This window comes from Cydia fagiglandana, chromosome 24 (assembly GCF_963556715.1).
Source record: "Cydia fagiglandana chromosome 24, ilCydFagi1.1, whole genome shotgun sequence".
In the NCBI taxonomy this organism is placed as follows: Eukaryota; Metazoa; Arthropoda; class Insecta; order Lepidoptera; family Tortricidae; genus Cydia; species Cydia fagiglandana.
Window position 1 is genome coordinate 1,885,682 of NC_085955.1, and position 27,603 is coordinate 1,913,284.

Here is a 27,603-nt window from a genome sequence, read left to right on the forward strand (position 1 = left end):
TAATAATACTTCCTTCTTCCTCGCGTTATCCCGGCACTTCGCCACAGCTCATGGGAGCCTGGGGTCCGCTTGACAACTAATCCCATGATTTGACGTAGGCACTAGTTTTTACGAAAGACTGCCATCTGACCTTCCAACCTAGAGGGTAAACTAGGCCTTATTAGGACTAGTCCGGTTTCCTCACGATGTTTTCCTTCACTGAAAAGCGACTGGTAAATGGGTCGCTTAACTTCAAACTCGGGTAAATCCATCTGTCAGATTATGCTATTTTGGTATTAAGAAAACGTAATAGGGTAGATATTTGCTGAGGGAGTCCAATGGATTTACCTGAGTTTGAATTTAAGCGACACAAATATCAAATGATATTTCGTACATAGGTTCCGAAAAACTCATTGGTACGAGCCGGGGTTTGAACCCGCGACCTCCAGATTGCAAGTCGCACGCTCTCACCGCGAATAAATAATAATACTACCGTACACAAAGGAAACTTCCTACAAAACCGAAGTTTGACAGCGGTTCAGGGTCGAATCATGCCGTCCCTTTCCAATATATGGCACCCCTTTCGGCTATTTAGGGTTGTCAAAATTCAAGGCATTATCTTATCTGTGGTCGTGCAAAGGGACGTAAAGTTGTGTCAACCCTAATAATTGCTCGGAGCAATGCTGAGCCGAACGGAGCCGAGGTTGCCCGAAGTAATTCTGGTTGGCAATAGTTGACTATTGTCATTTTAGTCATGATGCCGTACTGCGCCATCTAATTCAGCTGTCAAAATCAGGTACGATATTTTTTTTGACACCAAATCTTCTAGTCAAATTTGGCTAAAGTTAAATTTTAACACTTAGAATTATTTTCATAGTTAGTCCTTTAAACATATTGGCACTTATTCACTATGTCCTTCAGAAAGAGAGAACGATACACGCGTCTCACTCTAACTGGTGCGTGGCCAGGTCGTCGATCCCGGCCGCCTGTCAAGTGTCAAAGCTACGAGGCATGTACCTGAAAAAAAAACAAATATAATTCAAAACTCTACTTATTTACAAGCAAAGATTTTTGAAAAAAAAAATCCTCACTTTATAAATTGGTTAAATTTGAAACTACCTGGGGCCAAGATGGCAATCCTCTGCGAAAAACTAAACGAAACGCTATGTCTCTATCGCACTGATATGGAAGAGTGATCGAGAGACAGATAGTGTTTCGTGTCGTTTATACAACTGATGCTTACTAGCTTGATCTTACATTTATTATGCAGGCTTAGGAAAAGCCGCATGGCGCCATATCGTTGGGTCTTCGACCTTTCTAAAGCTTTTGATTGTGTATACACTAGATCATATGGGAGTACCTCAAGGGTCTGTGTTAGGCCCGCTACTATTCCTGAAGATACAGATAGCGTTTCGTTTCGTTTTCTGCAAAAGATTGTCATTTTGGCTAGGCCGACGTTGATAGATATATCTGACACTGTAGTTGTGCAGATAGAATATGGCGTTGTGTACGCAGAAGTGTCTGTTTTGCGAGGAGCTTATACTAGTGTGATCTAATTTATTAATAATGCAGGTTTAGGAAATCACATGGCGTAATATCAGGCGTGGCTCACTCCGCGATTTCATCGCTTTGCTACAGGTAGCTAAAAGTATATCCGTTCGACCCCAATTTTGGGGTTTGCCATGAGCCGCGCGTGGCGCTGTCGCCACCTAGCGGCCATATCTGTGCTGATCGTGACAGACGCGTTTTGTTAGAGAGTGAGTCTTCTGTACCTAGTACTATTATTTATTCTGTGGTAATATGTAGACTTTGACCTTTCTCAAGCTTTTGATTGTGTAGACAGTAGATCATACGGGAGTACCTCAAGGGTCTGTTTTAGGCCCACTACTATTCCCCATGTATATCAATGACGGGAGCAGACTATAAGCAGCTTTTTTTTTCTTTTTTTATGTAATAGGAAACAAGTTGATGGAACTACCTGACACTGTAGTCGTGTAGCCGGAACACGGCGTAGTGGTTGTTCCGGAACACGGGGTAGAAGTGGTCCTGTGTGCCGGCGAGCAGCGCGTGGCAGGCCCGCGGCCCGCGGCGCGAGGGGTACTCCGACTCCCAGATGTCCTCGAATGAGCAGCCCTGCCTGTTGGATAAAATGTTATTATTTATTTGATCAGGACATGGGAAAGTGTCAAGTTTACACATATATTCACAAATATTAAAAATGAATTTGTTTATAAAAGCAAATTTACATTGAGTAAGGTGTGTAATTATTACATATACACTAATTCAAAATATTAGACATAATAATAGCATGCATGGCCTGTAATGTACTTTAGTATTAAGCTAGATATAAGAAAATTTGTGTGCCCTGACAGGGTGTCATGGAAGCTTCCTGTATAACTGTAATAACATCCCATGTACATGACTATACAAATAAACATCTTATCTTATCTTATCTTATCTAAATTTTAAGACAATTTCGTGCTTCTAATTTGACAGTTAAACGAGATGGCTCCATACAATCCGGTAACTCTGATTGTCAAAAGTTGAAGTTTGACTATTCAGCGACCGCAATACTGTTTTGGATGTCAAACTAAGGGGCACGTTTTTTTCTTAGACTTTACCTCTCTATTACGTGGGCCATACTAAAATTTCTGGATTTTGATATATGGGACGACTTAAGTGGCCAGTCCAGGAATTTTCAGTATGCCCTATAGTTCGTTTTTTAGCATTAGAAAGAACTTACAAGAAGGTAAGCGATCTTGACATGTCTTTGTATTGAAAAACGCTTTTTAAAAATCAAAAACTATTACTTATGAAAGCAGAAGAAAATAAATGATCGTATTAGATTCGTAATTATTACATATTTGCCGTGACTTATTTTTAAAACGTGTTTTTCAATTAAAAGACACATCCAGATTGTTCACCTTTTTTCTAATGCTAAAAAAACAGTTCGTTTTACAGTTTTAAGTACAATCAATGATTGAATCAATTCTATTTGATAATAGCAGTGATATAATGGGTGTATTACCGACTCCTCCCGTAGCAGTACTTGTGCTCAACGATGAGGTAGATAGCCTTGAGAGCCGTCAGCTCCTTATACAGCTCATCGGTTGTGAATTTACCATACGTCTTGTATACGGCGTAAGCACGGGCTCTGGAAATAGACAAATAATATAATAAGTTTTTGACAAAAATTTCATTTTTGGTACAAGCTTTTATCGCTGACTGTACTTTTCTTACGACAGACAACTAATACTCATCGAGACAATTCTAAAAACCCCTAACACAATTAGGTTGCCTTGTTTCATCACAGAGTTCCTATGGCCACCTCCTGTCTCCATCATCAGACCAGCTCGATGGTACCATAATATTGCATTGTCATCTGATTTATACATGCATGAAAAATTTCAGCTCAATCGGACACCGGAAAGTGGATCAAATTGAACTTGCAAGATTTGATTACAGACAACGGTCAGGTGAAACTAAATAAAAGCTTGTAATATAGAAACATTATAATAGCACAGAATAAAGAATTAACAGAAGATTCACTCTCTAACAAAACGCGTCTGTTACGACAGATATGGCCGCTAGGTGGCGACAGCGCCACGCGCGGCTTATATTTATTTATTTAAAAGTATGTACCTCGCCTCCTTATTCTCATAGTGTGGATGCGCCACTATGGGCCGCCGGGTCACTAGCATGACGGTGGCCAGTATGGGCATGGATCCCGCGAAAGCCGCTTTCGCTCCTGTCTCTTTATTACCTACTATATTGTATTGTATTGTATTGTATTGTATTGTATTGTACCTCGCCTCCTTATTCTCATAGTGTGGATGCGCCACTATCGGCCGCCGGGTCACCAGCATGACGGTGGCCAGTATGGGCATGGATCCCGCGAAAGCCGCTTTCGCTCCTGTCTCTTTATTACCTATTGTATTGTATTGTACCTCGCCTCCTTATTCTCATAGTGTGGATGCGCCACTAACGGCCGCCGCGTCACTAGCATGACGGTGGCCAGTATGGGCATGGACCCCGCGAAAGCCGCTTTCGCTCCTGTCTCTTTATTACCTATTGTATTGTATTGTATTGTACCTCGCCTCCTTATTCTCATAGTGTGGATGCGCCACTAACGGCCGCCGCGTCACTAGCATGACGGTGGCCAGTATGGGCATGGACCCCGCGAAAGCCGCTTTCGCTCCTGTCTCTTTATTACCTATTGTATTGTATTGTATTGTACCTCGCCTCCTTATTCTCATAGTGTGGATGCGCCACTATCGGCCGCCGCGTCACTAGCATGACGGTGGCCAGTATGGGCATGGACCCCGCGAAAGCCGCTTTCGCTCCTGTCTCTTTATTACCTATTGTATTGTATTGTATTGTACCTCGCCTCCTTATTCTCATAGTGTGGATGCGCCACTATCGGCCGCCGCGTCACTAGCATGACGGTGGCCAGTATGGGCATGGACCCCGCGAAAGCCGCTTTCGCTCCTGTCTCTTTATTACCTATTGTATTGTATTGTATTGTACCTCGCCTCCTTATTCTCATAGTGTGGATGCGCCACTATCGGCCGCCGCGTCACTAGCATGACGGTGGCCAGTATGGGCATGGACCCCGCGAAAGCCGCTTTCGCTCCTGTCTCTTTATTACCTATTGTATTGTATTGTATTGTACCTCGCCTCCTTATTCTCATAGTGTGGATGCGCCACTATCGGCCGCCGCGTCACTAGCATGACGGTGGCCAGTATGGGCATGGATCCCGCGAAAGCCGCTTTCGCTCCTGTCTCTTTTAAGATCCAGTTGAGAAGCTCTTCTTGTTGAAAATCGCTGAATTCACCTGAAAATATACATCCCATCAAAAACATTACATGTAAAAAGATGCAAGTCTCGCAATGCAATTCTTCTACAACAAAAAAGTTTTGAGATGTTATGTGAAACCAAGTCGGTCCAGCAATTTCGGAACTAAAGTTTTTCAATAGAAAGGCGGATGGGTGAATTATACATAGTTCTGCGCACATTTTGGACTAGTCATTGAGTTTTCACTTCTGTCGGCACTCCCGGAGTGCAACCCGTTGTTTTTTTTTAATTTTCCTTTTTTTTCTACCTTAGGCCGCGAACTTTACAGGCGCCCCTCGTAACAACAAATACAAAAAAGTATAGGAACTTTCGGTGGGCGAGTCCGACTCGCACTTGTCCGGTTTTTCTATGATATATATCAATTTCATCATCAAATCATAAAAAAGGAAAATTGAATTATTTAAAATACATGAGACTTCATCTAAACTAGCTTTGAAGTTTGTAGTGGCACCTCTAGATACACTCCGTCGCTTGAACTGAATCTAGGGCTCTTTAACTTTTTAGAAACTATAATAAAACTTGCTGTCAGGCCAAGCTAAGTCGGCAGCTATTTTGTTTGCACAGACTGTGCAAGTGTTAATGGGGTGAATCAATTTTTTCTTGTCACTAGTTGCCATGGTTACGGCCTCCTGGGTCACTCTTAAAATACAGTGCCAGCCACTTGAATAGCCTCACTCACCAAAATTAATATTTCTCATAGTAATATAAAAAGGAGATGTACATTAAACATTAAATATAAAATAAAACAAGAAGCCTTGTAATAGTAAATAAAATATTTATTGTTATCTAATCAAAGTTTTAAGAAATAACGTCAAACAAATAATTGGCCCTTCCACTTGAATAGCCTCACATGCTAAAGGATACTTTTTAGTTATTAAAACTCTTTCGTTTAATATTTTGTATACCTTCCATTAGACCTTATTAATTCGAAAATATGATTAGGTAGTGATTCATATATTAACGTCCACAGAATCCCAAAAAGTGTAAATAGCTTGAATCAGTTCTTCTTTATTACTAAACTGTCTTCCGTTGTAATAAACTTGCCGAGACAGCCAACCCCAGGCATTCTCCATGATGTTCAGATCAGGAGACAAGGATGGCCAATCTAGAACTTCAATCTGGTTTTCATCAAACGACTTTGTAACTATGGCTGACGTGTGTATGGGAGCATTATCATGCTGAAAAAACATTTTTTTTCTACTTATTACTTTTCTGATCTTACTTTTTGTTTCTTTTAATAAATTTAAATACTTTTCAGCATTTAGTCTTCCATCTACCATAATTAAATCAACAGTACCATAGTAAGAAATTGCTCCCCAAACCATCACCGATCCGAGAGTTGAGTGATGACGTGATAGTACTTTCGGATCTTTCCTTAGGTCATGAAAATAATATTTAAATCCATCTGGACCATCTAGATTAAACTTTTTCTCATCACTAAAAATCACATTTCGCCACTCGGTTTTCCAGCACATGTATTATTTGGCAAAAGACAGTCGATCCGCCACATGTTGTTCGCGCAAAGGAGGTTTACTCATGATATTTTTCGTTTGAGGTGGGATGATGTTCTAATAATTCGTCGAACTGTAGAGAGAGATACTCTAGTATTTATTTCACTAGCTATTTGCCTGGCGGTCTTGGTGGAATTTGAAGCAGAGCGTAAAATAAGTCGACGTTCACGATACGTAGTGGCAAATTTTGTGCGTCCTTTATACTGGTGGCCGTAATTTTCCTTAATTTTAACATAATTATTAATAACTTTAGGGCTGAGACCTATTTTTTTAGCTATTTCACGATGGGATAATTTATGAGTTAAATAAAAATTAACCTTTTCAATTTCTAAACTTGTAAGTTTTTGCCACGTCCTATAGTCACAAAAACATTGTGTTTATCTCGTTACTGCAGGTACTTAATAGAATGCCTTCTGTATTATCTAATCATAATAAAATAAATTTGAAAGCGAAACATAAATGCACGGTTTGGACAATTATGTTACACTGAGGCTATTCATGTGGACGACCCGTATTAGCTCTTGCGTCCACGACGTTTCGCGCGCAGACAAGTTCGGACTTGTGAATGTGTCGTTCGATAAACGTCAGGGCGTACAATTCAAATTTAAGATATATTGATAAAAAATATCACGTATAATTATAATACTCACAATATATAGGTGAGGCTATTTAAGTGGTTGGCACTGTACTAGTTATTTCATATTTAAATCAACCAAACTTGAATTTTTTTGTAGTTATAAGGCCTTTCCATAAGGGACATCTACTAAGCACGTTTGTAGAACATGGTACAGCAGCTTTTCTAAGAAACTATGCTACTATTTTCTCCTGGCTGATGAATAGTTGATCGATACAATGTTATTTGATAGAAGTATGACGTTTAGGACGAGACAGGAGCTGAGTTTTAAATATTTTAGGTAAATATACCCGTGTCGCTAACGGAAGCGGCTCCTAAAACTAGTGCGTTAAGGATAAGGCGAAAAATCCTGCGTAAAAATCTCAAAAGTCGAGGTTTCGTACTCGACTGTTTCCTCCTCCAAAACTTAACCAATCCTAACCAAACTTGAAAATCTAAATGATTATGAAATTATCTGTGTCGGACCGTTTTGCTTTTTTGGCTAATTGATATCAGTTTTGAATACTACGCCTCTCACTGCGACATAGTCAATTAGGCCATTTTGCCCATTTTCGAAGGGCTCTAGCGCCTTAAAAAACAAAAATATCAAAAAAAAGCAAAACGGTCCGACACAGATAGGTATTGACAATATTAATCTATGTTGAAAAAATTATTGCTATGGCATCAAAACCCACGGAGGAAACAGTCGAGTACGTTTGTATGGAGAAATGACCACTCCTGTTGGCTCTTAAAGTAAAAACAACTTACTTATATGTGACATTTCAGCGCTCATATTGACGCTGAGGCGGTGCGCGAGCGCAGCGCAGCCCGCCACCCAGCACAGCGGCAAGTATTTTCGTAACGACGGAGGGACCCTGTTGGAAAACATTACAAAATACAAATCACACGACCAGACGATTCAGGAGCATTCAATGAAATTGTCTACCGTTTGTCCCGTACAAACGCGAATTTTCTGAAGATTTGTAGTTATAAGAGTATCTTTTTCTATGACAAATGGTCAAAAATATGCACACAAAAATAATTGCCTATTTTAAAATCCAAAAAAAAAAAGTCGCAACACAGGAAATAAAATGCGTTTGTACGGGACAGCCCGTGGAATGCTCCTTCAATGGACCCACGCCGTTTTGTTTAGTTTTTTTTTAAGTTTTTAAGCAAATATTAATTGACGACCGGTCTGGCTTAGAGTGACATTCCATTTCCAACTGCAGCTGCAATACTGTTCATTTTACTATGGAAATTGACAGTGACAGCGACGCGTTTCCATAGTAAAATGAACAGTATTGCAGCTGCAGTTGAAAATGGAATGTCACTTTTAGTGGGTAGTGACACTAGTAACCCTGCCTGTGAAGCCGATGGTCCCGGGTTCGAATCCCAGCAAGGGCATTTATTTGTGTGATGACACAGATATTTATTCTTGAGTCATGGTTGTTTTCTATATGTATTTAAGTATTTATATATTACATATATCGTTGTCTGAGTAGTTGAGTACCCACAACACAAGCCTTCTTGAACTTAGTGTGGGGCTTGGTCAATCTGTGTAAGAATGTCCTATAATATTTAAAAAAAAATACCTAAGTAAATTTTTTTTGGGACGATTATCATGTTTTGTTCATATGGGCCCTCATCTATGTGTACCTAAACAAGACACAAGAATTGTGCAGGGCCCCCCCACATCTGGCGTCTTTCGAGCGTCGGCGTCTACAATTCTATGGCCGACGTCGACGCAACGTCGACGCAGCGTCGACGCAACTGCGCAGCGACGTCATTTTCCATAGCGCTGGACGGACGCCGACAGACGCCGACGCTCGAAAGACGCCAGATGTGGGGGGGGGGGGGCCTAAATGGTCAAGGTAATCTATGTTAAAAGTACTTATTTACACTACACTTGATTCTAATTATCAAACAATTGGCCTGCTGGCCCTGGTGGCCTGGTGGCTTAGCGGTAAGAGCGTGCGACTTTCAATCCGGAGGTCGCGGGTTCAAACCCCAACTCGTACCAATGAGTTTTTCGGAACTTATGTACGAATTATCATTTGATATTTGCCAGTCGCTTTTCGGTGAAGGAAAACATCGTGAGGAAACCGGACTAATCCCAATAAGACCTAGTTTCCCCTCTGGGTTGGAAGGTCAGATGGCAGTCGCTTTCGTAAAAACTAGTGCCTACGTCAAATCATGGGATAGTTGTCAAGCGGACCCCAGGCTCCCATGAGCCGTGGCAAAATGCCGGGATAACGCCAGGAAGAAGAAGAAGTCAATCAAACAATTGGGCTGGTGAAAAATTATTTCGAATAAAACTAAAACTTCGTATAAAACCCGCACAAGTACGAGTCAGACTCGCCCACCGAGGGTTCCGTACTTTTTATTATATAATGTAATGTATTTGTTGTTATAGCGCCAACAGCAGCAGTCTAGCTATCACGGTTCATGAGATACAGCCTGGTGACAGACAGACGGACCGAGGAGTCTTAGTAATAGCTTAGGGTCCCGTTTTTACCCTTTGGGTGCGGAACCCTAAAATCTACGTACTTGTGGTTATCGTTCACTGCGAGCGCGCTCACAACGCACAGCTGCATGCCCAGTAGTAGTTTGAGCCGCATGACTAGCGCCGCTAGTATAGCGAACACGCATAATTGAGCCACTTGGTATACTACTGCCGGCTCAATTCTATAAATGATACGTACTTGTGGTTAGCGTTCACGGCGAGCGCGCTCACAACGCACAGCTGCATGCCCAGTAGCAGTTTGAGCCGCATGACTAGAGCCGCTAGTATAGCGAACACGCACAATTGAGCCACCTGGTATACTACTGCCGGCTCAATTCTATAAATGATACGTACTTGTGGCGTTCACGGCGAGCGCGCTCACAACGCACAGCTGCATGCCCAGTAGCAGTTTGAGCCGCATGACTAGAGCCGCTAGTATAGCGAACTCGAACAATTGAGCCACCTGGTATACTACTGCCGGCTCAATTCTATAAATGGTACGTACTTGTGGTTAGCGTTCACGGCGAGCGCGCTCACAACGCACAGCTGCATGCCCAGTAGCAGTTTGAGCCGCATGACTAGAGCCGCTAGTATAGCGAACACGCACAATTGAGCCACCTGGTATACTACTGCCGGCTCAATTCTATAAATGATACGTACTTGTGGCGTTCACGGCGAGCGCGCTCACAACGCACAGCTGCATGCCCAGTAGCAGTTTGAGCCGCATGACTAGAGCCGCTAGTATAGCCAGAGCCGCTCCCCCCGCGCGCCCACCGCGAACGGTCGTCTAAATAAGCTCTCGTGAATTGTTTTTTAATTTTCGAGTTAATATGGCGAAAGTCACTCTACAGGCTATAGAAAACCTAATTCAAAAAGCGGTAGAACCGATTGAGCTAAAAATTAACGAATTACACTTTAAAATGGAAGCGATATTAGCTAAATTAGAGCCGGCCAATTCAACTTCCAAACCGACGAACAGCAAAGATGGCGACAAAGCGGCAGAACAAGATCGCTCACAGCAAGTTACGAAGACTGACGATCCAGCCCCGAAGAAAACACGAGGCCAGCCGACAGGTACGTCACCAGCGACAACTGCGATGTCAACATCAGCGCGTAGCGCGCGTGCGAGTGCGAGGACTATAAACGCACAAGCCTACGCAACACGCAAGTCTCTATCGCACCCGGCACCACCGCCGCCAGCGACTGCACCCGTCACCGTCGCACCTGTGAGTAAGCCTAAACCCGCATCTACAACAACGCCTAACCCGCACCCGAACAACCCCGAGCCTGCGCCGATCAGCAACAACAACGCGCTGTCCGGCGTGCCCACTCAAACTGCGGATCAGTCAGACGTACGATGCACGTTGACCAGTACTGAAGTACCAGACGCTGATAAATGGGAGGTAGCTAGCTCTCGAAAAAACAGGAATAAAAATCGTAGCAATATTATCGTAGGCACGGGCTCAAATCATAACGATATCAAAGCTATTGAACAACTAAGATATATTCAAGCCTGGTCCTTCAGACCAGAGACGACCACGGAAAATATTATAAATTTTCTGAAGGATACTGTAAGCTCCGACGACTACGTTGTAGAGAAGAGACAAATAAAAACAAATAGGCATGCATCCTTCTTAATAGGTATACCAGAGAATATATACGAAAAATTCAATTCGCCTACTGTGTGGCCACCGCGCGTAAGATTCACAGAGTGGTTTCAAGGCCGCCCCCGCGCCGCGCGGGGCTTCCGACGACGTCACTCCGGCGCAGCACTACCGACCACCTCCGAGTCACCGGCGCGGCAGAGCTAATCCACCCGCACCAAGCGAAATTAATGAGTCCGAAGCGCCGCGCAAGTTAATAATATGTAACCAAAACATACGCGCGCTTGACAACAAAACACAGCGCCTCGAAATACTACTGCAGAATGAATTGCAATGTGACGTACTCGTTATGACCGAGCATTGGTTGAGTAGTGCTAAATTAAAATGCATATATCTCGATGATTATTATCTAGCTTCAAATTTTTGTCCATCTTGTTATGAACACGGTGGATCGTGTATTTATGTACGCAATAACATACGGGCCATCGAAAATCTAGAACTGACAGCATTATCTGAAGAACGATATTGCGAAATATCGGCTATTGACCTTATAGATTATAATATAACAATAGTCTGTATTTATAGATCGAACTGTCAAATTAGTGGTAACGACTTCCTAGGGTACCTAGAACGTCTGCTCGATAAATTAAGTATTTTTGATAGGGAGTGTATTATTTTGGGGGACACGAACATAGACGACACAGTGAGTAACGTAAAGCCAGACTTAAGAAAATTATATGACGTACTTAGGGCCCACGACTTTAGGAATGTGGTCGATTTTCCTACTAGAGTCACGGGTACTACGTCCACAAATCTAGATCACGTGTACTGGAACGGGGACCGCTCAGCGCTGAGCGCCTCTCCTGTCACCACTCATCTCAGCGACCACCTCGCTGTGCGCGCTGAGTTGCTGCGCCCGCGCGCCCCGCCCGCGCCCCGCACCCGCCGCGCTAGGATTTACTCCACGAGAAACTACAACGAATTTCGAACCGCGCTGCAAAGCGTGGACTGGCGTGATGTTATACACAAAAATAAAAATTCCGTCACAAATCTAACGTCATCAGTTATAAATATACTAAAAAATAAATTTAATATTTGCTTCCCGATTAAAACCGTGTTTAATAAAAAAACAGAATCGTGGGCCACAAACGAAACTTCAAACCTCAAAAACCTACTCTTTGAAATAATAGAATTAGGACGACGTTTTCCCAATAACGAGAAACTAAATTTAATTATTTCAAGTATGAACACCAAATACATCAGCCTTCTTAACTCAAAAAAAGCCGAGTTCTACACCAAAAAAATTAAAAACAATTCGAACACCGTGAAATGTATGTGGGGAGTATTAAACAGGGAAAGGGGCAAAACTTGCAACAATCAACTCGATTTTACAGAGGTAATTACCGACTTAGGTGGAAACAAATTTAAAACAAAAAAGGCGGCAGCCGATGCTATAAACAAACGGTTTGCCGGAGCGGCAGCCGCCTGTAGCGCGACGCCTGCTGACCTGCCGCGCGCGCTCGCCGCGCTGCGTGCCGCGCGCCCGCCCGCCGACTCCTGCATCAGGTTGAAACCTTTCACGCCTGACGAAGTATTTCACATTATCACGGCCCGATTAGCTAAAAAACCAACTAGGGATATTTTTGACATCTCTGTGAACTTAGTCCACTCCGTTGCCGCGGAACTAGCACCCGTACTCGCTATAGTTTATAACAGGTGTCTAAGCGAAGGTATCTTTCCGAACCCACTTAAAGAAAGCCGAATCTCTCCGTTATTCAAAGGGAAAGGAAAGAGAGAGGATATCGACGCTTACAGACCTATAGCAATAATTCCAGTGGTAGCTAAGATATTTGAGTGCGGGTTAAGTTCCAGATTAACGGAGTTTCTATCTTCCAAAAATGCGCTTTCGGAGAGGCAATATGCCTACCGAAAAGGCCGCTCAACAACCGCTTTGGCTCGGACCGTGATTCGGCAGGTTACAGAGGCCCGCGAGTGCAGAAACCAAGTCGCAGTCTTATGCTGCGACTTATCAAAGGCATTCGACGTTGCGGATCACAAAGTCCTGACCAGCAAACTTCGTCACTATGGCTTCGAAGGATCAGCCCTGACATTGCTATCTGACCTTCTACGGAACAGAACACAAGTCGTGGTCTCTGATGGCGGTACAGTTCGATCTGACGCCGCGACCACAAGTATGGGCGTCGCACAGGGCTCGTCGGTTTCAAATATTCTGTTCTCTATACTTCTGAACGACCTGCCAGAGGCGGTCACCGGCGGAGAGACCTTCATGTATGCCGACGACGTGGCTGTTGTTGTGTCCGCTCCTACATACGATGAGCTTGAACTCAAACTTAACTCGATCGCCGCATCACTCGCTAATTGGTTTGGCATTAATGGACTTATCCTAAACACGAGCAAAACGCATTACATCAGCTTTGATCTGTCTGGGCGGCAGGTTAGGCAGCTGTCAGTAATAGCGAATGGCACTGTAATCAACCAAGTAATGAACTCCAAATTTCTTGGCTTTGAGCTAGACAGCTGCCTCACCTGGAGTGGCCATATAGATCAAATGTGCAAGAAACTCGCAACGGCATGCTTTGCGTTAAAGCGGCTGGCTCGAGTACTTCCATTTGAAATGGTTCGAGCGTGCTATTTCGCCTCAGTCCACGCTCTCCTGCAGTACGGAGTCGAACTGTGGGCCGGGGCCGCCGATTGGGAGAGAGTCTTCCGGCTTCAAAAGCGCGCCCTTCGCGCGATAGGTCGCGTCCCTCAATGTGACTCCGCGAGGCCACTGTTCAAGTCGTTGGGAATACTCACGCTTCCCTCGCTTCTAATAATGCAAATGGCAATAAATACACGTGATGAAGTAGACTCCAATCCAATAATCGAAGCCCCGCGTAGGTACGCAGCGCGCAGCGCGCGCGCTGGAATGCTGCCACTCGTGTCGCACAGACTCGCGAAAACCAAAAAGCTAAGTCATGTAATGGGTCGAAAAGTGTACAATTGCCTTCCGCGTGAAATTGTTACTGCAAAAAGTGCGTCAATGTTCAAAACTAAACTGAAACACTGGCTCCTCGAGCAGACGTTCTATGACCACAAAGAGCTATTTATAAGTAAACCTATGTCATAGAATAAGAATAATATTATGTAATACCTTCCTACATATTGTAGTACCTATTTGACATGTAATTTTATATTATTAATAAATGATGATTATGATTATGATTATTATGATTATAGCGAACTCGCACAATTGACAACATTTCATATTTTTAAGTGCTACTTTTTATTGTCTACATCGAAAAAACGCACTAATTTAAGGTACCCGTATTTTTTTTATTTTGCGTAAGTCCTATATTTTGGTCATAAAATCTATTTATATTGTTACTTGAAACAAAAGGGCGTATGTAACAAACGTCATTTGTGAGAATCGTGACGTCACGGATCTGTTTCATACACTGGAAAAAACGTTGAATTAATTTACGTTTGAGCATAGACAACAGTGCGAGTCACATAACTTCAAACGTTAAAAATAAAATCACAAATTAACAAGTGTCACAAACTTCAAAACTCAAGTCAAACGATTGGTTTTCATCCCGTTTTCAATAATATTTGTTTCTAGAAATGCCTCGTATTAAACATTGTTTTTTCAAAACATGCCAAAACAACACTGGTTTGTCGGCGAAAAAGAAGTTTTTTACTGTTCCGACGGACAATAAAGCTCAGTGGTGTGCAGCAGCCGGCTGGGATCATGTACCTACAAGGGCATTATTTATTTGCGAAGATCATCTGAATGTATGTACCTAATATCAGAATGTATGTAACTATGTACTATGAAGTGCCGGTATAGCTCGGTGATAAGACGCGTGACTTTCAAACCGGAGGTTGCGGGTTCAAACCCCGGCCGTACCACTGGGTTTTTCGGAACTTACTAACGTACGAAATACCGTTCATTACCAGTCGCTTTATTATTAGTATTATTGCCAAGTTAACTCTTATATGTGATTGGTTTATTACAGTTAGAAGAAGACATGGAAAACATGGTCATGGTTAAAGAAAGTACCGTAGAGTCCATTAAAATGCAGGGTCGTTTGGAAAGTCGTGATAATTCAGTGTCGTAAATAATAAAATCACACAAGAAAAATATCCGAACAATGTGAACTGTTAGTAAACCATTGTCAAGTGTCACTGGTAGTGAAGTGACAATGACAATGACAATGTCAACCCAATCGGAAGTCATTTCTTTGCTTGTAGTGGCAGAACTGAAGCAGCTGGGTGACGTCAATTTCCGTTTTAACTATTTTTAGAGATTTTGAATACAAAAAATCGTAAAAAATATATAAAATATATTTTTTTGTAATCTACAGGAGCCCCTCTCGAAATGGTTTTCGATTTAGGGATATTGAAATTTTTGAAATGTTGTCAATTGAGCCACCTGGTATACTACTGCCGGCTCAAATCTATAAATGATACGTACTTGTGGTTAGCGTTCACGGCGAGCGCGCTCACAACGCACAGCTGCATGCCTAGTAGCAGTTTGAGCCGCATGACTAGAGCCGCTAGTATAGCGAACTCGCACAATTGAGCCACCTGGTATACTACTGCCGGCTCAAATCTATAAATGATACGTACTTGTGGTTAGCGTTCACGGCGAGCGCGCTCACAACGCACAGCTGCATGCCTAGTAGCAGTTTGAGCCGCATGACTAGAGCCGCTAGTATAGCGAACACGCACAATTGAGCCACTTGGTATACTACTACCGGCTCAATTCTATAAATGATACGTACTTGTGGCGTTCACGGCGAGCGCGCTCACAACGCACAGCTGCATGCCCAGTAGCAGTTTGAGCCGCATGACTAGAGCCGCTAGTATAGCGAACTCGCACAATTGAGCCACCTGGTATACTACTGCCGGCTCAATTCTATAAATGGTACGTACTTGTGGTTAGCGTTCACGGCGAGCGCGCTCACAACGCACAGCTGCATGCCCAGTAGTAGTTTGAGCCGCATGACTAGAGCCGCTAGTATAGCGAACTCGCACAATTGAGCCACCTGGTATACTACTGCCGGCTCAAATCTATAAATGATACGTACTTGTGGTTAGCGTTCACGGCGAGCGCGCTCACAACGCACAGCTGCATGCCTAGTAGCAGTTTGAGCCGCATGACTAGAGCCGCTAGTATAGCGAACACGCACAATTGAGCCACTTGGTATACTACGTCTGGCTCAATTTTGAGCCGCCGCAGATAACGTACTGTGGAGTCTGTCATGTCCATTTCTACGTCGTTCTGTAATACAAAACATTATCTTACATTTTATAATACATACACGGTGTAACATGAGGAAACCGAATAATTTTAACAGCGTATTCCTGATCATATTTACAGACAAAAATGTCCTATAAACTTTTTTGAAATTCGCCTAGTTTCAGAGATAATATTAATTTAAAAAAGAATTATATTAATATTATCTCTGAATGAATAGTAGATGTCAAAAAGTGACAAGTAACACTTTGCAAAAAGTAGGTTTTACGAAAAAAAAAAAATTCATTTTTAAGTGACAAGTTAACCAATAACATTTATTTTTTATGTACAAATACATTCAAAAAATGGAAAAAACATAACAAAAAAAATTTTTTTTTTCGCGAAATTGACCTTAACTCATATTACATTTTTCCTTCTTTTAACCTCAGAAATGCGTGGTTAAAATTATTCGGTTTCCTCATGTTACACCGTGTATAGCTGGCCCAATATTAAAGGGTTACAATTTCAAGATAGTCGGAATTTAGTTAGAGACTTAATGTCACTATGACAATGTTCAAATTTCAGTTCGATAAAAGTGGAACATAGAAGCCTGTAATATTGGGCTAACGATATTAGTACAGATTTCGCATCGAAAGTGTTTTATAAAAATTAAAAAAGAAATCGCAATTTGCGAGTAGTAAAATAATTTCAAATGAAGAAATATACATTTAAAATCTTACTTACTTAATATTATGTTGAAATAAATAAAAAGTATTCGAATATAAACTATTAAACAGTTACTAGACTTAAAGAGAATTTAAATAGAGGCATATTCAAAGTAAATTTTGTAGTCACAGTAAATTTACTGCCATCTTTCGACAGATGATGAAAACTTATAGAACGCCATTTGACTTTGATACTTATTTTTTGTTGAATATCAAAAAGTGTCGCCATCTACTCGAGGGATGGCCAGAGGTATGGCGCCATCGCTCGAAAAGAGGTTTTCTTTTACCAAAAAGAATTTGGAATAGAGAGTTACTGTCATGGTAAATAATGTATGTAAATGTAGCTACAGTACATTTACTGCCATCTTTCGACAGAAGATTAAAACTGTTAGAACGCCATTTGACTTTAATCATTATTCTTTCACTGATACGTGTTAATTTGTTAAAACTCGAGAGTAGGCTGAAGGTTATGGCGCCATCGCTCGAACAGATTGCGCCATACCTTTGGCGTATAGGCGAGTAGATGGCGTTAATATCAATATTTAACAAGTTAACACATATCAGTGACAGAATAAGTATCAAAGTCAAATGGCGTTCTAACAGTTTAATCTTCTGTTGAAAGATGGCAGTGAATTTACAGTGGCTACATAATTTACTTTGACAATCCGCCTCTATACACACTATTCTCTTTGCTTTTACGCAATAAACATTAAACAAATAATCATTTTACCAACCTTTTCTTTGCTATCAGCATTATTCTCTATCCCGCTGTCTTCATCTTCTAGAACCTCCTTTTTCTCAGTCTTCTTCTCTTCTCCAAACCACGAATACACGCGGACACACACACCAAACACAACCATAGGTATTAAACACGTTTTCGTCATATTAACAACAGTACTTAAAGGCAAAAAGTCAAATACTTCAGAACACGTATACAATAAGGTATGAAAGTTTTTATAACTAGTAAATTTTGAATACAAAATATCCCATACATGAGTATCATCTTCTATTTCGAGAAAATCACTTATTAAATGCTTTAAATAAAACGATGAAGTTATAACTATTAATAATCTTAGAATAACTAACCAAGCTTCCACGAATAGATCTAATCTATTTTGCACTTTTATTCGGAATGAGCTAAAAAATAAACAATACGTAGAAACGACTAAGAAAAACGAGGTATACAAAGATGTTTTCAGCATATCGTTTCCCTGTAGCAGTAAGACCGCCATGTGCAGACCACAGAAGTGTGAGTGGAGGAAAATGCAGAGGGCCTTAAGGTCGATTATTTTGAGTTGTTCCATTAGGAAGAAAATGACGGTTTGCGTGAGGAAGACGAATTGGGAGAACTGCCAGAAAAGGAGGCAGAGGCAGTTGACGATGAAGATTGAAACCTGGAACAAAAACATATGATTAATAGTTATTTGTATCACTCAGGGGCAAAGTATGTATGTATGTATTTACTTTATTATACATAGAAATATAAACACGAGAAACACAGTTACAGAGTCAATTAAATACAACAAAGGCGAACTTATCCCTGAATGAAAGTCGTTGTTTAACCGCTCGTGCTAATATTGATACCCGAGCAAGCGAAAGATTCCAAAATTGAAAGGTTCGAAAAATGGAATCTTGAGCGTTGCGAGGGTTTCAAAGCACGAGGGTTAAACAAAATTTGCCCCCAAGTGAAACACAAGATTTTTCACCACACCAACCCGAAGCAAATATTAAATGTAAAATATCAAACAAAATCAAACCAAATCAAATCCAAATGAATGTTATTAAATATTTATCATCCAAAATCATTTAAAAGTCAATTCTACCCGCAAACATAAGAAAACAACTCAAAATTTGCATTTGATTACTTTGCCTCACAGGTGTGGTGCAAAATAAGTTTTTGGCAAAAATTTCATTTTTGGTACAAGCTTTTATCGGTGACTGTACTTTTCTTACAGACAACTAATACTCATCGAGACAATTCTAAAAACCCCTAGAGGCCACTTGCACCATCCGAATAACCCGGGGTTAAGCGGTTAAACCATTAACCTAGTGTCAAATTGTACTGGTAACCATGGTAACACCAGGTTTAACCGGTTAACTCGGGTTAGTGAAATGGTGCACTAACACAATTAGGTTGCGATGTTTCATCACAGAGTTCCTATGGCCACCTCCTGTCTCCATCATCAGATCAGCTCGATGGTACCATAATATTGCCTTGTCATCCGATTAATACATGCATGCAAAATTTCAGCTCAATCTGGAGCGGCCATGTTTTAAATAATATCTACACAGATCTGGCAATAAGCCACCTTATTACTATGGCAATAAGGTCCATTTTACCTGGAGACGGCAGTAAGTGCGACCGTTCCTCAATTGGGTTGCTACTAGGCCCATCTGTAGTAATAACAATGGAGCGGCCATGTTTTCATTAATATCTACCCAGATCTGGCAATAAGCCACGTTATTACTATGGCAATAAGGTCCATTTTACCTGGAGACGGCAGTAAGTGCGACCGTTCCGCAATTGGGTTGCTACTAGGCCCATATGTAGCAGAAGTAACGGAGCGGCCATGTTTTCAATAATATCTACACAAATCTGGCAATAAGCCACCTGGAGACGGCAGTAAGTGCGACCGTTCCGCAATTGAGTTGCTACTAGGGCACTAGGCCCATCTGGAGTAGTAACAATGGAGCGGCCATGTTTTCATTCATATGTACACAGATTTGGCAATAAGCCACGTTATTACTATGGCTGTAAGGTCCATTTTACCTGGAGACGGCAGTAAGTGCGACCGTTCCGCAATTGGGTTGCTACTAGGCCCATCTGTAGTAATAACAATGGAGCGGCCATGTTTTCTCGTTCGTTCGGCGTCCACTGTACCCGTGTACACTGGAAACAAATTAAAAGTGTGACGTCATGAGATTATATAATAAAAGGGATGTCAGGTGACACTCGCCGGGAGCGGGGCGGGGGGGAAGCCAGTCTTGCTCCGACCCTGAGTGCAAGCGGACGAGTGTAACCTGGGCATTCCGAGTTTGTATTTTAAGTAGAGATGCACCGGATATCCGGTTACTATCCGGTATCCGGCCGGATAGTGACCTTCTATCCGGCCGGATACCGGATAGTAACATTGCTTGATTTCGGAGTAAATAAATTGGATTGAAGAAACAGACACGGTCATAATCGTACTTGTTTATTATTTTAAAACAATTTAATCATTCCACTAACTTGCACGCGCACTCATTTCGAACCTAGATATGAGTCCGCGCAAACGTTTACTAGGAAACAGGTCAAACCTGCAGAATGTGCACCTGAAAAACCGAAATGTAGGTATAGTTCCGCCGGCCGAACATCAGGCGGACGGATACCGGATATTCGGCCAGTGGCCAGGCCGGATATTTTATTTATTTATTTATTTAAACTTATATCCGGATATCCGGTATCCGGCCAAACAACTATCCGTTGCATCTCTAATTTTAAGATCTGTACATTTTTTTTTTACCTCAACATGGTTCGCGAAGTACTGCGCGACGGCTAGCAGCCCGCCTAGCACGCTATTGCTGTAACAATAAAGTCCATTTTAGATTGCACGTTATGTAACAAACCGGACAAGTGCGAGTAGGACTCGCGCACGAAGAGTTCCGTACCGTCACGTAAAACACGGCAAAAAATCACGTTTGCTTTTATGCCGCCCCACTAAAATATATGAAGCAGTGGTGGCCGAGTGGATATGACGTCTGACTTTCAATCCGGAGGTCGCGGGTTCAAACCCCGGCTCGTACCAATGAGTTTTTCGGAACTTATGTACGAAATATCATTTGATATTTACCACTAGCTTTTCGGTGAAGGAAAACATCGTGAGGAAACCTGCATACATCTTCGAAGAAATTCATAGGTGTATGTGAAGTCCCCAATCCGCATTGGGCTAGCGTGGGGACTATAGCCCAAGCCCTCTCGCGCATGAGAGGAGGCCTGTGCTCAGCGGTGGGACGTAAATAGGCAGAAATGATGATGATGAACTAAAATATATATTTCATTCTGTTGGTAGTAGTTGTTGTTATAGTGGCAACAGAAATACATCATCTGTAAAAATGTCAACTGTCTAGATATCACGGTTCATGAGATACAGACAGATGGACAGTGGAGTCTTAGTAATAGGGTCCCGTTTTGACCCTTTGGGTACGGAGCCCTCTAAGGGCCCCCCCACATCTGGCGTCTTTCGAGCGTCGGCGTCTACAATTCTATGGCCGCTGCTCGACGCAGCGTCGACGCAACTGCGCAGCGACGTCATTTTCTATAGCGCTGGAGCGACGCCAACAGACGCCGACGCTCGAAAGACGCCAGATGTGGGGGGGGCCTAAGACCCACGCTATAGTGTAATACGTCACAGAGTAACGTTCTCCTGACAATCTTCTTCAACTTCTGGATAATATAGCGTGGGTTCCCCGAAGCTCACATAGTATTTTAAATGTTTTACAAGGTCTACATACGGGTCAAACACGCTTTAAGAAAAGGTCACTTCTGTGGACAGATCTCCCGTTTTCTTATTTGAGTTTTAAGTACTGAAAAAACCGGCCAAGTGCGAGTCGGGCTCTCGTTTCTAGGGTTCCGTACATAAGTCCGACTCACGCTTGACTCCACATTTCTAATAGGTTTTCCTGTCATCTATAGGTAAAGAACTATTTAGTGTATTTTTTTCAAAATTTTAGACCCAGTAGTTTCGGAGATAAAGGGGGAGGAATGGTAATTTTTAGGCTATTTTCTTAAATAACTTCGAACCTATGTATTTTTTAATTATAAAAAAAACATGTCCATCTTTGGGTCACTAATTTACATATGTGTACCAAATTTCAACTTAATCGGTCCAGTAGTTTCCGAGAAAAGAGGCTGTGACAGACGGACAGACAGACGGGTTCCGTTTTTTCTTTTTGAGGTACGGAACCCTAAAAATGTATCCCGCCTTTAAAGTGTTGCGTAAATTAGCTTAAGTTTCCTTAAATTTGTGATATCTAGAATTCTAGAGGAAAGACGCGAACAAGTTTGATAAAAAATGTGTATGACCCATACCAGGGGCGCGAAACTCCTGACTTCGGTCAAACTCGGCTCCGCTCGGCTCAGCATTGCTCCGAGCAATTATTAGGGTTGGCACCACTTGACTTCCTTTAGCGTGCACGACCACAGATAAGATAATCACTTGATTTTTGACAACCCTAAATAGCCGAAATGGATAGTGCCATATATTAGAAAGGGACAGCATGATTCGACCCTGTCAAACATCGGTTTTGTAGGAAGTTTCCTTTCTGTACGGTAGTAATATTAATTATTCTGTGCCCATACCTTAAACTATATGCCGAGAGAAACAGCGCCGCTACCAGCAGCCCGGCCAACCACCATACAGCCTCCAAATAGAACAGCATAGGCTCTCCAAGGCCCACACAGCTTTGGACCGGCTCTACTTCGTCCCCGCGGTACACCATGTGACACTGCCGATACGTCGAGGTGTTTAACCACGGTTCTAGGTACCGGTACATCGCTCCAATCAGGACCTGGAACAACAGTTTTCAAAGTGCTGGAATGAAAACTTCAATGAAAAGTTAAGAATAAATTTTAATGAACCGAAATAAATTTCATTCACTAAAGGCCAGCGCAAACCGGCGGAGCGCAGTGCAGACCACCGAGGAGCATTTACGCCGCGCAGCGCACACCGGCGAGGTAAAATCCCACGATATACCGCGAGCGCCCGCCAGCCCGAGCGCTGGCGGCCGGCGCACCAGGGAGCACTGCGGCGCAGGCCGGGGGATGCCGCCGCGTGTACCACAAGGGATTAGTGACTAGTGTGCACGAGTTCTCCCCCGTCGTCCCGGCGCTACTCCGGCGCACTCGGGAGGCGTCGACGCATGCCGGGGGATGCCGCGGCATGCCGGCTCCTACCGCCGCGGTATCTTCTAACGTGCTCCTCGATGCCGAGGAGTAATAATCTCCGTGATGCTCCGAGGTCGGTCTCAAAGCATTTAAATTTATACTTCAAGGTAATTGAAATAGGGAAGAAAATACATTGATAATTTTAAAGTGATCTGCGCTGCGCTCCGCCGGTTTGCGCAGGCCTTAAGTCATTCGCTAAAGTGAGTGTTGTGTGCGACCCATCATTTGACAAAAACGAGGGTAGTTTCTAGCTCCTTCTGTCGCCACCGGCGCCTGCGCCGAGCCATCGGGCGCGGAGGGTAAACGCAAGCTCCTGATGACACTCCTCGGTACGGAGTGAAACTTGTTGAGCGTTTTTCGACTTAAAATATGTTAGTGACCCGTTCTTAATATATTTAAAATCTGTGTCTCATGGAAGATTTGTTATTAAAATTGTTAATACCTTTATATTTATAACATGTTCTTGAGCGTTGGTGGCCTAGCGGTGAGATCGTGCGACTTGCAATCCGGAGGTCGCGGGTTCAAACCCCGGCTCGTACCAATGAGTTATTCGGAACTTATGTACGAAATATCATTTGATATTTACCAGTCGCTTTTCGGTGAAGGAAAACATCGTAAGGAAACCGGACTAATCCCAATAAGACCTAGTTTACCCTCTGGGTTGGGAGGTCAGATGGCAGTCGCTTTCGTAAAACTAGTGCCTACGTCAAATCATGGGATTAGTGTCAAGCGGACCCCAGGCTCCCATGAGCCGTGGTGAAATGACGGGATAGCGCGAGGAAGAAGAAGATTTATATGTTCTACTTGTTACACAATTTTGACAATAAAATAATTATCATCATCATCATCTCAGCCATAAGACGTCCACTGCTGAACATAGGCCTCCCCCTTGGACCTCCATACGTGCTGGATGGGGGGTGAATGCCATAATCGCCACGCTTGGCAGGCGGGTTGGCGATCGCAGTCAAGTACACCGAATTTGAGGGACGCTGCTGCCCGTCCACCGGTGGTTTTGGACGCAGTTTAACGACATACCCGGGTCCAATAAAATAATATATTATCTTATCTTATCTTTTATCTATATCTTTACCTCTGGAGCGATGTTGAATCTGTTAAACGCATTAACCTCCTTAGGGAACTCTACAAGCCGGTCATACATGAGTTTCGAAACTCCGGCTATGAACGCGAACGGTCTCTCTTCAACCACAGTCTTGTAGTACGAGTAATACATGGTAGAATAATATACTCCGCCTGGTACTCTCTTCCCGTCTTTTCTAGGTCACGTGACTGACACAAGCCTACGTCATCATGCGACAGCGCTATATGATAATATGCGATAGCGCTATATATAGCGGCCATGTTATTGTAGGCTTGTGTCACTCTGGGAAGAGAAGACCATGTTTTATTAGACTATGGAGTAATAGAAGCCCATCTCGGACAATGTGCACATATATGACATAGTACGAGTAATACATGGTAGAATAATATACTCCGCCTGGTACTCTCTTCCCGTCTTTTCTAGGTCACGTGACTGACACAAGCCTACGTCATCATGCGACAGCGCTATATGATAATATGCGATAGCGCTATATATAGCGGCCATGTTATTGTAGGCTTGTGTCACTCTGGGAAGAGAAGACCATGTTTTATTAGACTATGGAGTAATAGAAGCCCATCTCGGACAATGTGCACATATATGACATTATCTACATACCTATGTATCCTATAATGGGATACCCTGCACACTTGACTTTAGAGCGTTTTCTTGTCCGATCCGATATCGATGTCGCAAGGCAGTAGAATGTAAGATATATGTTTCTCTGTATTTATTTATGCATTTAATAAATCATAATTACTAAAAAACGATAGATAACGCAAAAAAAGGCTGGCTGAATGCTATTGGCACTCCCCTGCAGCAGTTTTTGTCATTGCCACCTTCCGACATCCGATATCGGAAAGACGTTTCCGATAAATTTTTATCGGAAACGTCCGAATCCTTCCTCACCACGAGGAACCTTAACACCTTCCTTAACACGAGGGATTTAAATCTCGGGCAGAGGTGTAGGGTTAGAGCCGTAGCTTTTGACGTTCATAAGCAACTTCTATAGTTCGTTTTTTTTAGCATTAGAAAGAATTCCGCAGAAGCAAGCGTGCAGTTTTTATCAGGCTCGTTAATAATTATTAAATTATCTAATGTAGCATGGTCAATACATATAATTTACTTCAAATTGTTAGCGCTAAAAGTGCCAGATTTAGAACCACAAGCGAACTTCTGCAAAGTTCTTTCTAATGCTAAAAAAAACGGACTATAATATGCCTACTTTAAAAACAATATATCTAATTTTACCTCTGGAGCGATGTTGAATCTGTTAAACGCATTAACCTCCTTGGGGAACTCTACGAGTCGGTCATACATGAGTTTCGACACGCCGGCTATGAAAGGTCTCTCTTCCACCACAGTCTTGTAGTATGAGTAATAGAAGCCCATCTCGGTCCGGAGTGAGATCTCCCGTTCCATGGTGGAGAGGTGAGAGAAGTTGAGGTTGTTCTCGAAGAGGGTTGAGACGTAGAGGTAGTGGAGGTAACCGAGGGAGAGAGCTGGAATGTTTTTTACAAGCTTTTATTTACTTTCAACTGACCGTTGTCTGTCTGTAATCAAATCTTGCAAGTTAAATTTAATCCACTTCCCGGTTTCCGATTGAGCTGAAATTTTGCATGCATATATAAATCGGATGACAATGCAATATTATGGTACCATCAAGCTGATCTGATGATGGAGACAGGATGTGACCATAGGAACTTTGTGCATGATGAAACAATGCAACCTAATTGTGTTAGGGGTTTTTAGAATTGTCTCGACGAGTATTAGTTGTCTGTCGTAAGAAAAGTACAGTCAGCGATAAAAGCTTGTACCCATATTAAATATTTATTTCATTGTGTTTTGAGTATTTTTTTGTTGTTGTTATAGTGGCAACAGAAATACATCTGTGAAAATTTCAACTGTCTAGCTATCACGGTTCATTAGATACAGCTTGGTGACAGACAGACCGATGGACAGTGAAGTCTTAGCAATAGGGACCCGTTTTTACCCTTTGGGTACAGAGCCCTAAAAACCAGTTTGCCAACAAATTTGTCTGATAGCTTCTGCTCCTGACTTAAAGTTTGTTTGTTTTAGCATTAGAAAGAACTTGCAAGAAGGTAAGCGATCTTGACATGTCTTTTAATTGAAAAACGCTTTTTAAAAATCCGTAACTAAAACTTATGAAAGCAGAAGAATATAAATGATCGTATTAGATTCATAATTGTTACATATTTGCCGTAACATATTTTTAAAGTGTGTTTGTCAATTAAAAGACACATCAAGATTGTTTACCTTATTTATAATGCTAAAAAAATGAACTATAGAATTAAAACTATCATATCCAACTTCAAATGTAAATTCCACCTCACAATTAGGGTTGCCAGATCGAAAGGCGCTATTATCGGGAAAAAATATATTTTTTTTGGGATTTTGAGACTTAAGTCGGGAAAACAAAACATTTAAATTAAATTAAAGTGATTGTATTAAAAACGATATGTTACATTATTGTCACTATGTCAGCTGTTATGCCCATAGACGTTATTTTTATATATAAAAATAGTATAAATTCTTTGAGATCTTGAACAAACAAAAAACTCGACGCGGGTCGCTCGCTCGCTCGCACGACAGTTCGGAACTTGAAAATAATTGTTTTATAACGTAAAGCTGTTTTTCGGGACAGTGTCCACTTTGTCGGGAACACATGCTAAAAATCAGGAGAACCCCGCCAAATCCCGACCATCTGGCAACCCTACTCACAATACTAGACAGATGTATAGTTTCTAGGGTTAATAATACATTAAATTTGGAGATATAAAATGTCTCCAATAGCAAAGAAACTACTAATAAACTAAGGGCCACTTGCACCATTCCACTAACCCGGGGTTAACCGGTTAAACCGTTAATCCAGTGTCAAATTGTACTGGCAACCATGACAACTCCACGTTTAACCGGTTAACTCCGGGTTAGTGGAATGGTGCAAGTGGCCTTAAGTATACTAAGGGCCTCTTGCACCATTCACTAACCCGGGGTTTACCGGTTAAATCTGGGTTACCATGGTTACCAGTACAATTTGACACTAGGTTAATGGTTTAACTGCTTAACCACGGGTTAGTGGGACGGTGCAAGTGGACTTAAGAATAGAATAAAATAAGACAGGAGGTGTATAGGCTCTCCAAAGTATACAGTTTTTACTAGTACGGAGGAATCGTTTCATACTTACGAACACTATGATGGTAAGTTAAAATTGTATTCAAAGGAAATAAATAAATTGAAATTGAAAGTTGAAAGCTTTTCAAGGCCTCTTAAAAACTAAATTGAACTCAAAAACACAATTACTTACCTATTAGACCAACTAAAGTGTATCGTATAATTTTCTCAACCGAAAAGCGAGCGGTTTTTTTTACGCTTTCGGCTTTAGCCGGACTTTCCTCCTTATCCATGGCTGGTTTTTATTTAGAACATTGTATTTTCAAAGCAAATATTATAACATTTATAACAAAATTTAAATGTCAGGTGATTTTTTTTTTTTTTTTTTATGGCTTTCCCCTCTTGTGTGTATTGGCAGGA

General features: G+C 42.0%; 1 protein-coding gene and 2 long non-coding RNA genes across 3 annotated transcripts; 1 reads left to right on the forward strand and 2 right to left on the reverse strand.

Annotated features, from left to right (window-relative positions):
• On the reverse strand, window positions 1–27,549 carry LOC134676584 (protein C-mannosyl-transferase DPY19L1). Its single transcript, XM_063534976.1, has 20 exons — window positions 27,377–27,549; window positions 25,303–25,553; window positions 22,371–22,579; window positions 20,536–20,593; window positions 19,803–19,922; window positions 17,767–18,426; window positions 16,159–16,352; window positions 15,853–15,986; window positions 15,543–15,666; window positions 13,188–13,469; window positions 12,573–12,648; window positions 10,489–10,598; window positions 9,967–10,104; window positions 9,661–9,798; window positions 7,727–7,833; window positions 4,657–4,814; window positions 3,622–3,926; window positions 3,008–3,133; window positions 1,958–2,116; window positions 1–996 (listed from the first exon to the last, which is right to left on the reverse strand). The coding sequence occupies exons 1-20, from the start codon at window positions 27,474–27,476 to the stop codon at window positions 969–971; spliced, it is 3,477 nt and encodes a 1,158-aa protein (XP_063391046.1). The 5' UTR covers window positions 27,477–27,549; the 3' UTR covers window positions 1–968.
• LOC134676341 (uncharacterized) lies at window positions 14,415–15,349 on the reverse strand. Its single transcript, XR_010099916.1, has 2 exons — window positions 15,239–15,349; window positions 14,415–14,992 (listed from the first exon to the last, which is right to left on the reverse strand). It is a non-coding gene; the product is annotated as an uncharacterized LOC134676341 (long non-coding RNA).
• On the forward strand, window positions 14,661–15,410 carry LOC134676338 (uncharacterized). Its single transcript, XR_010099913.1, has 2 exons — window positions 14,661–14,767; window positions 15,165–15,410. It is a non-coding gene; the product is annotated as an uncharacterized LOC134676338 (long non-coding RNA).
• Window positions 27,550–27,603: the final 54 nt, after the last annotated feature.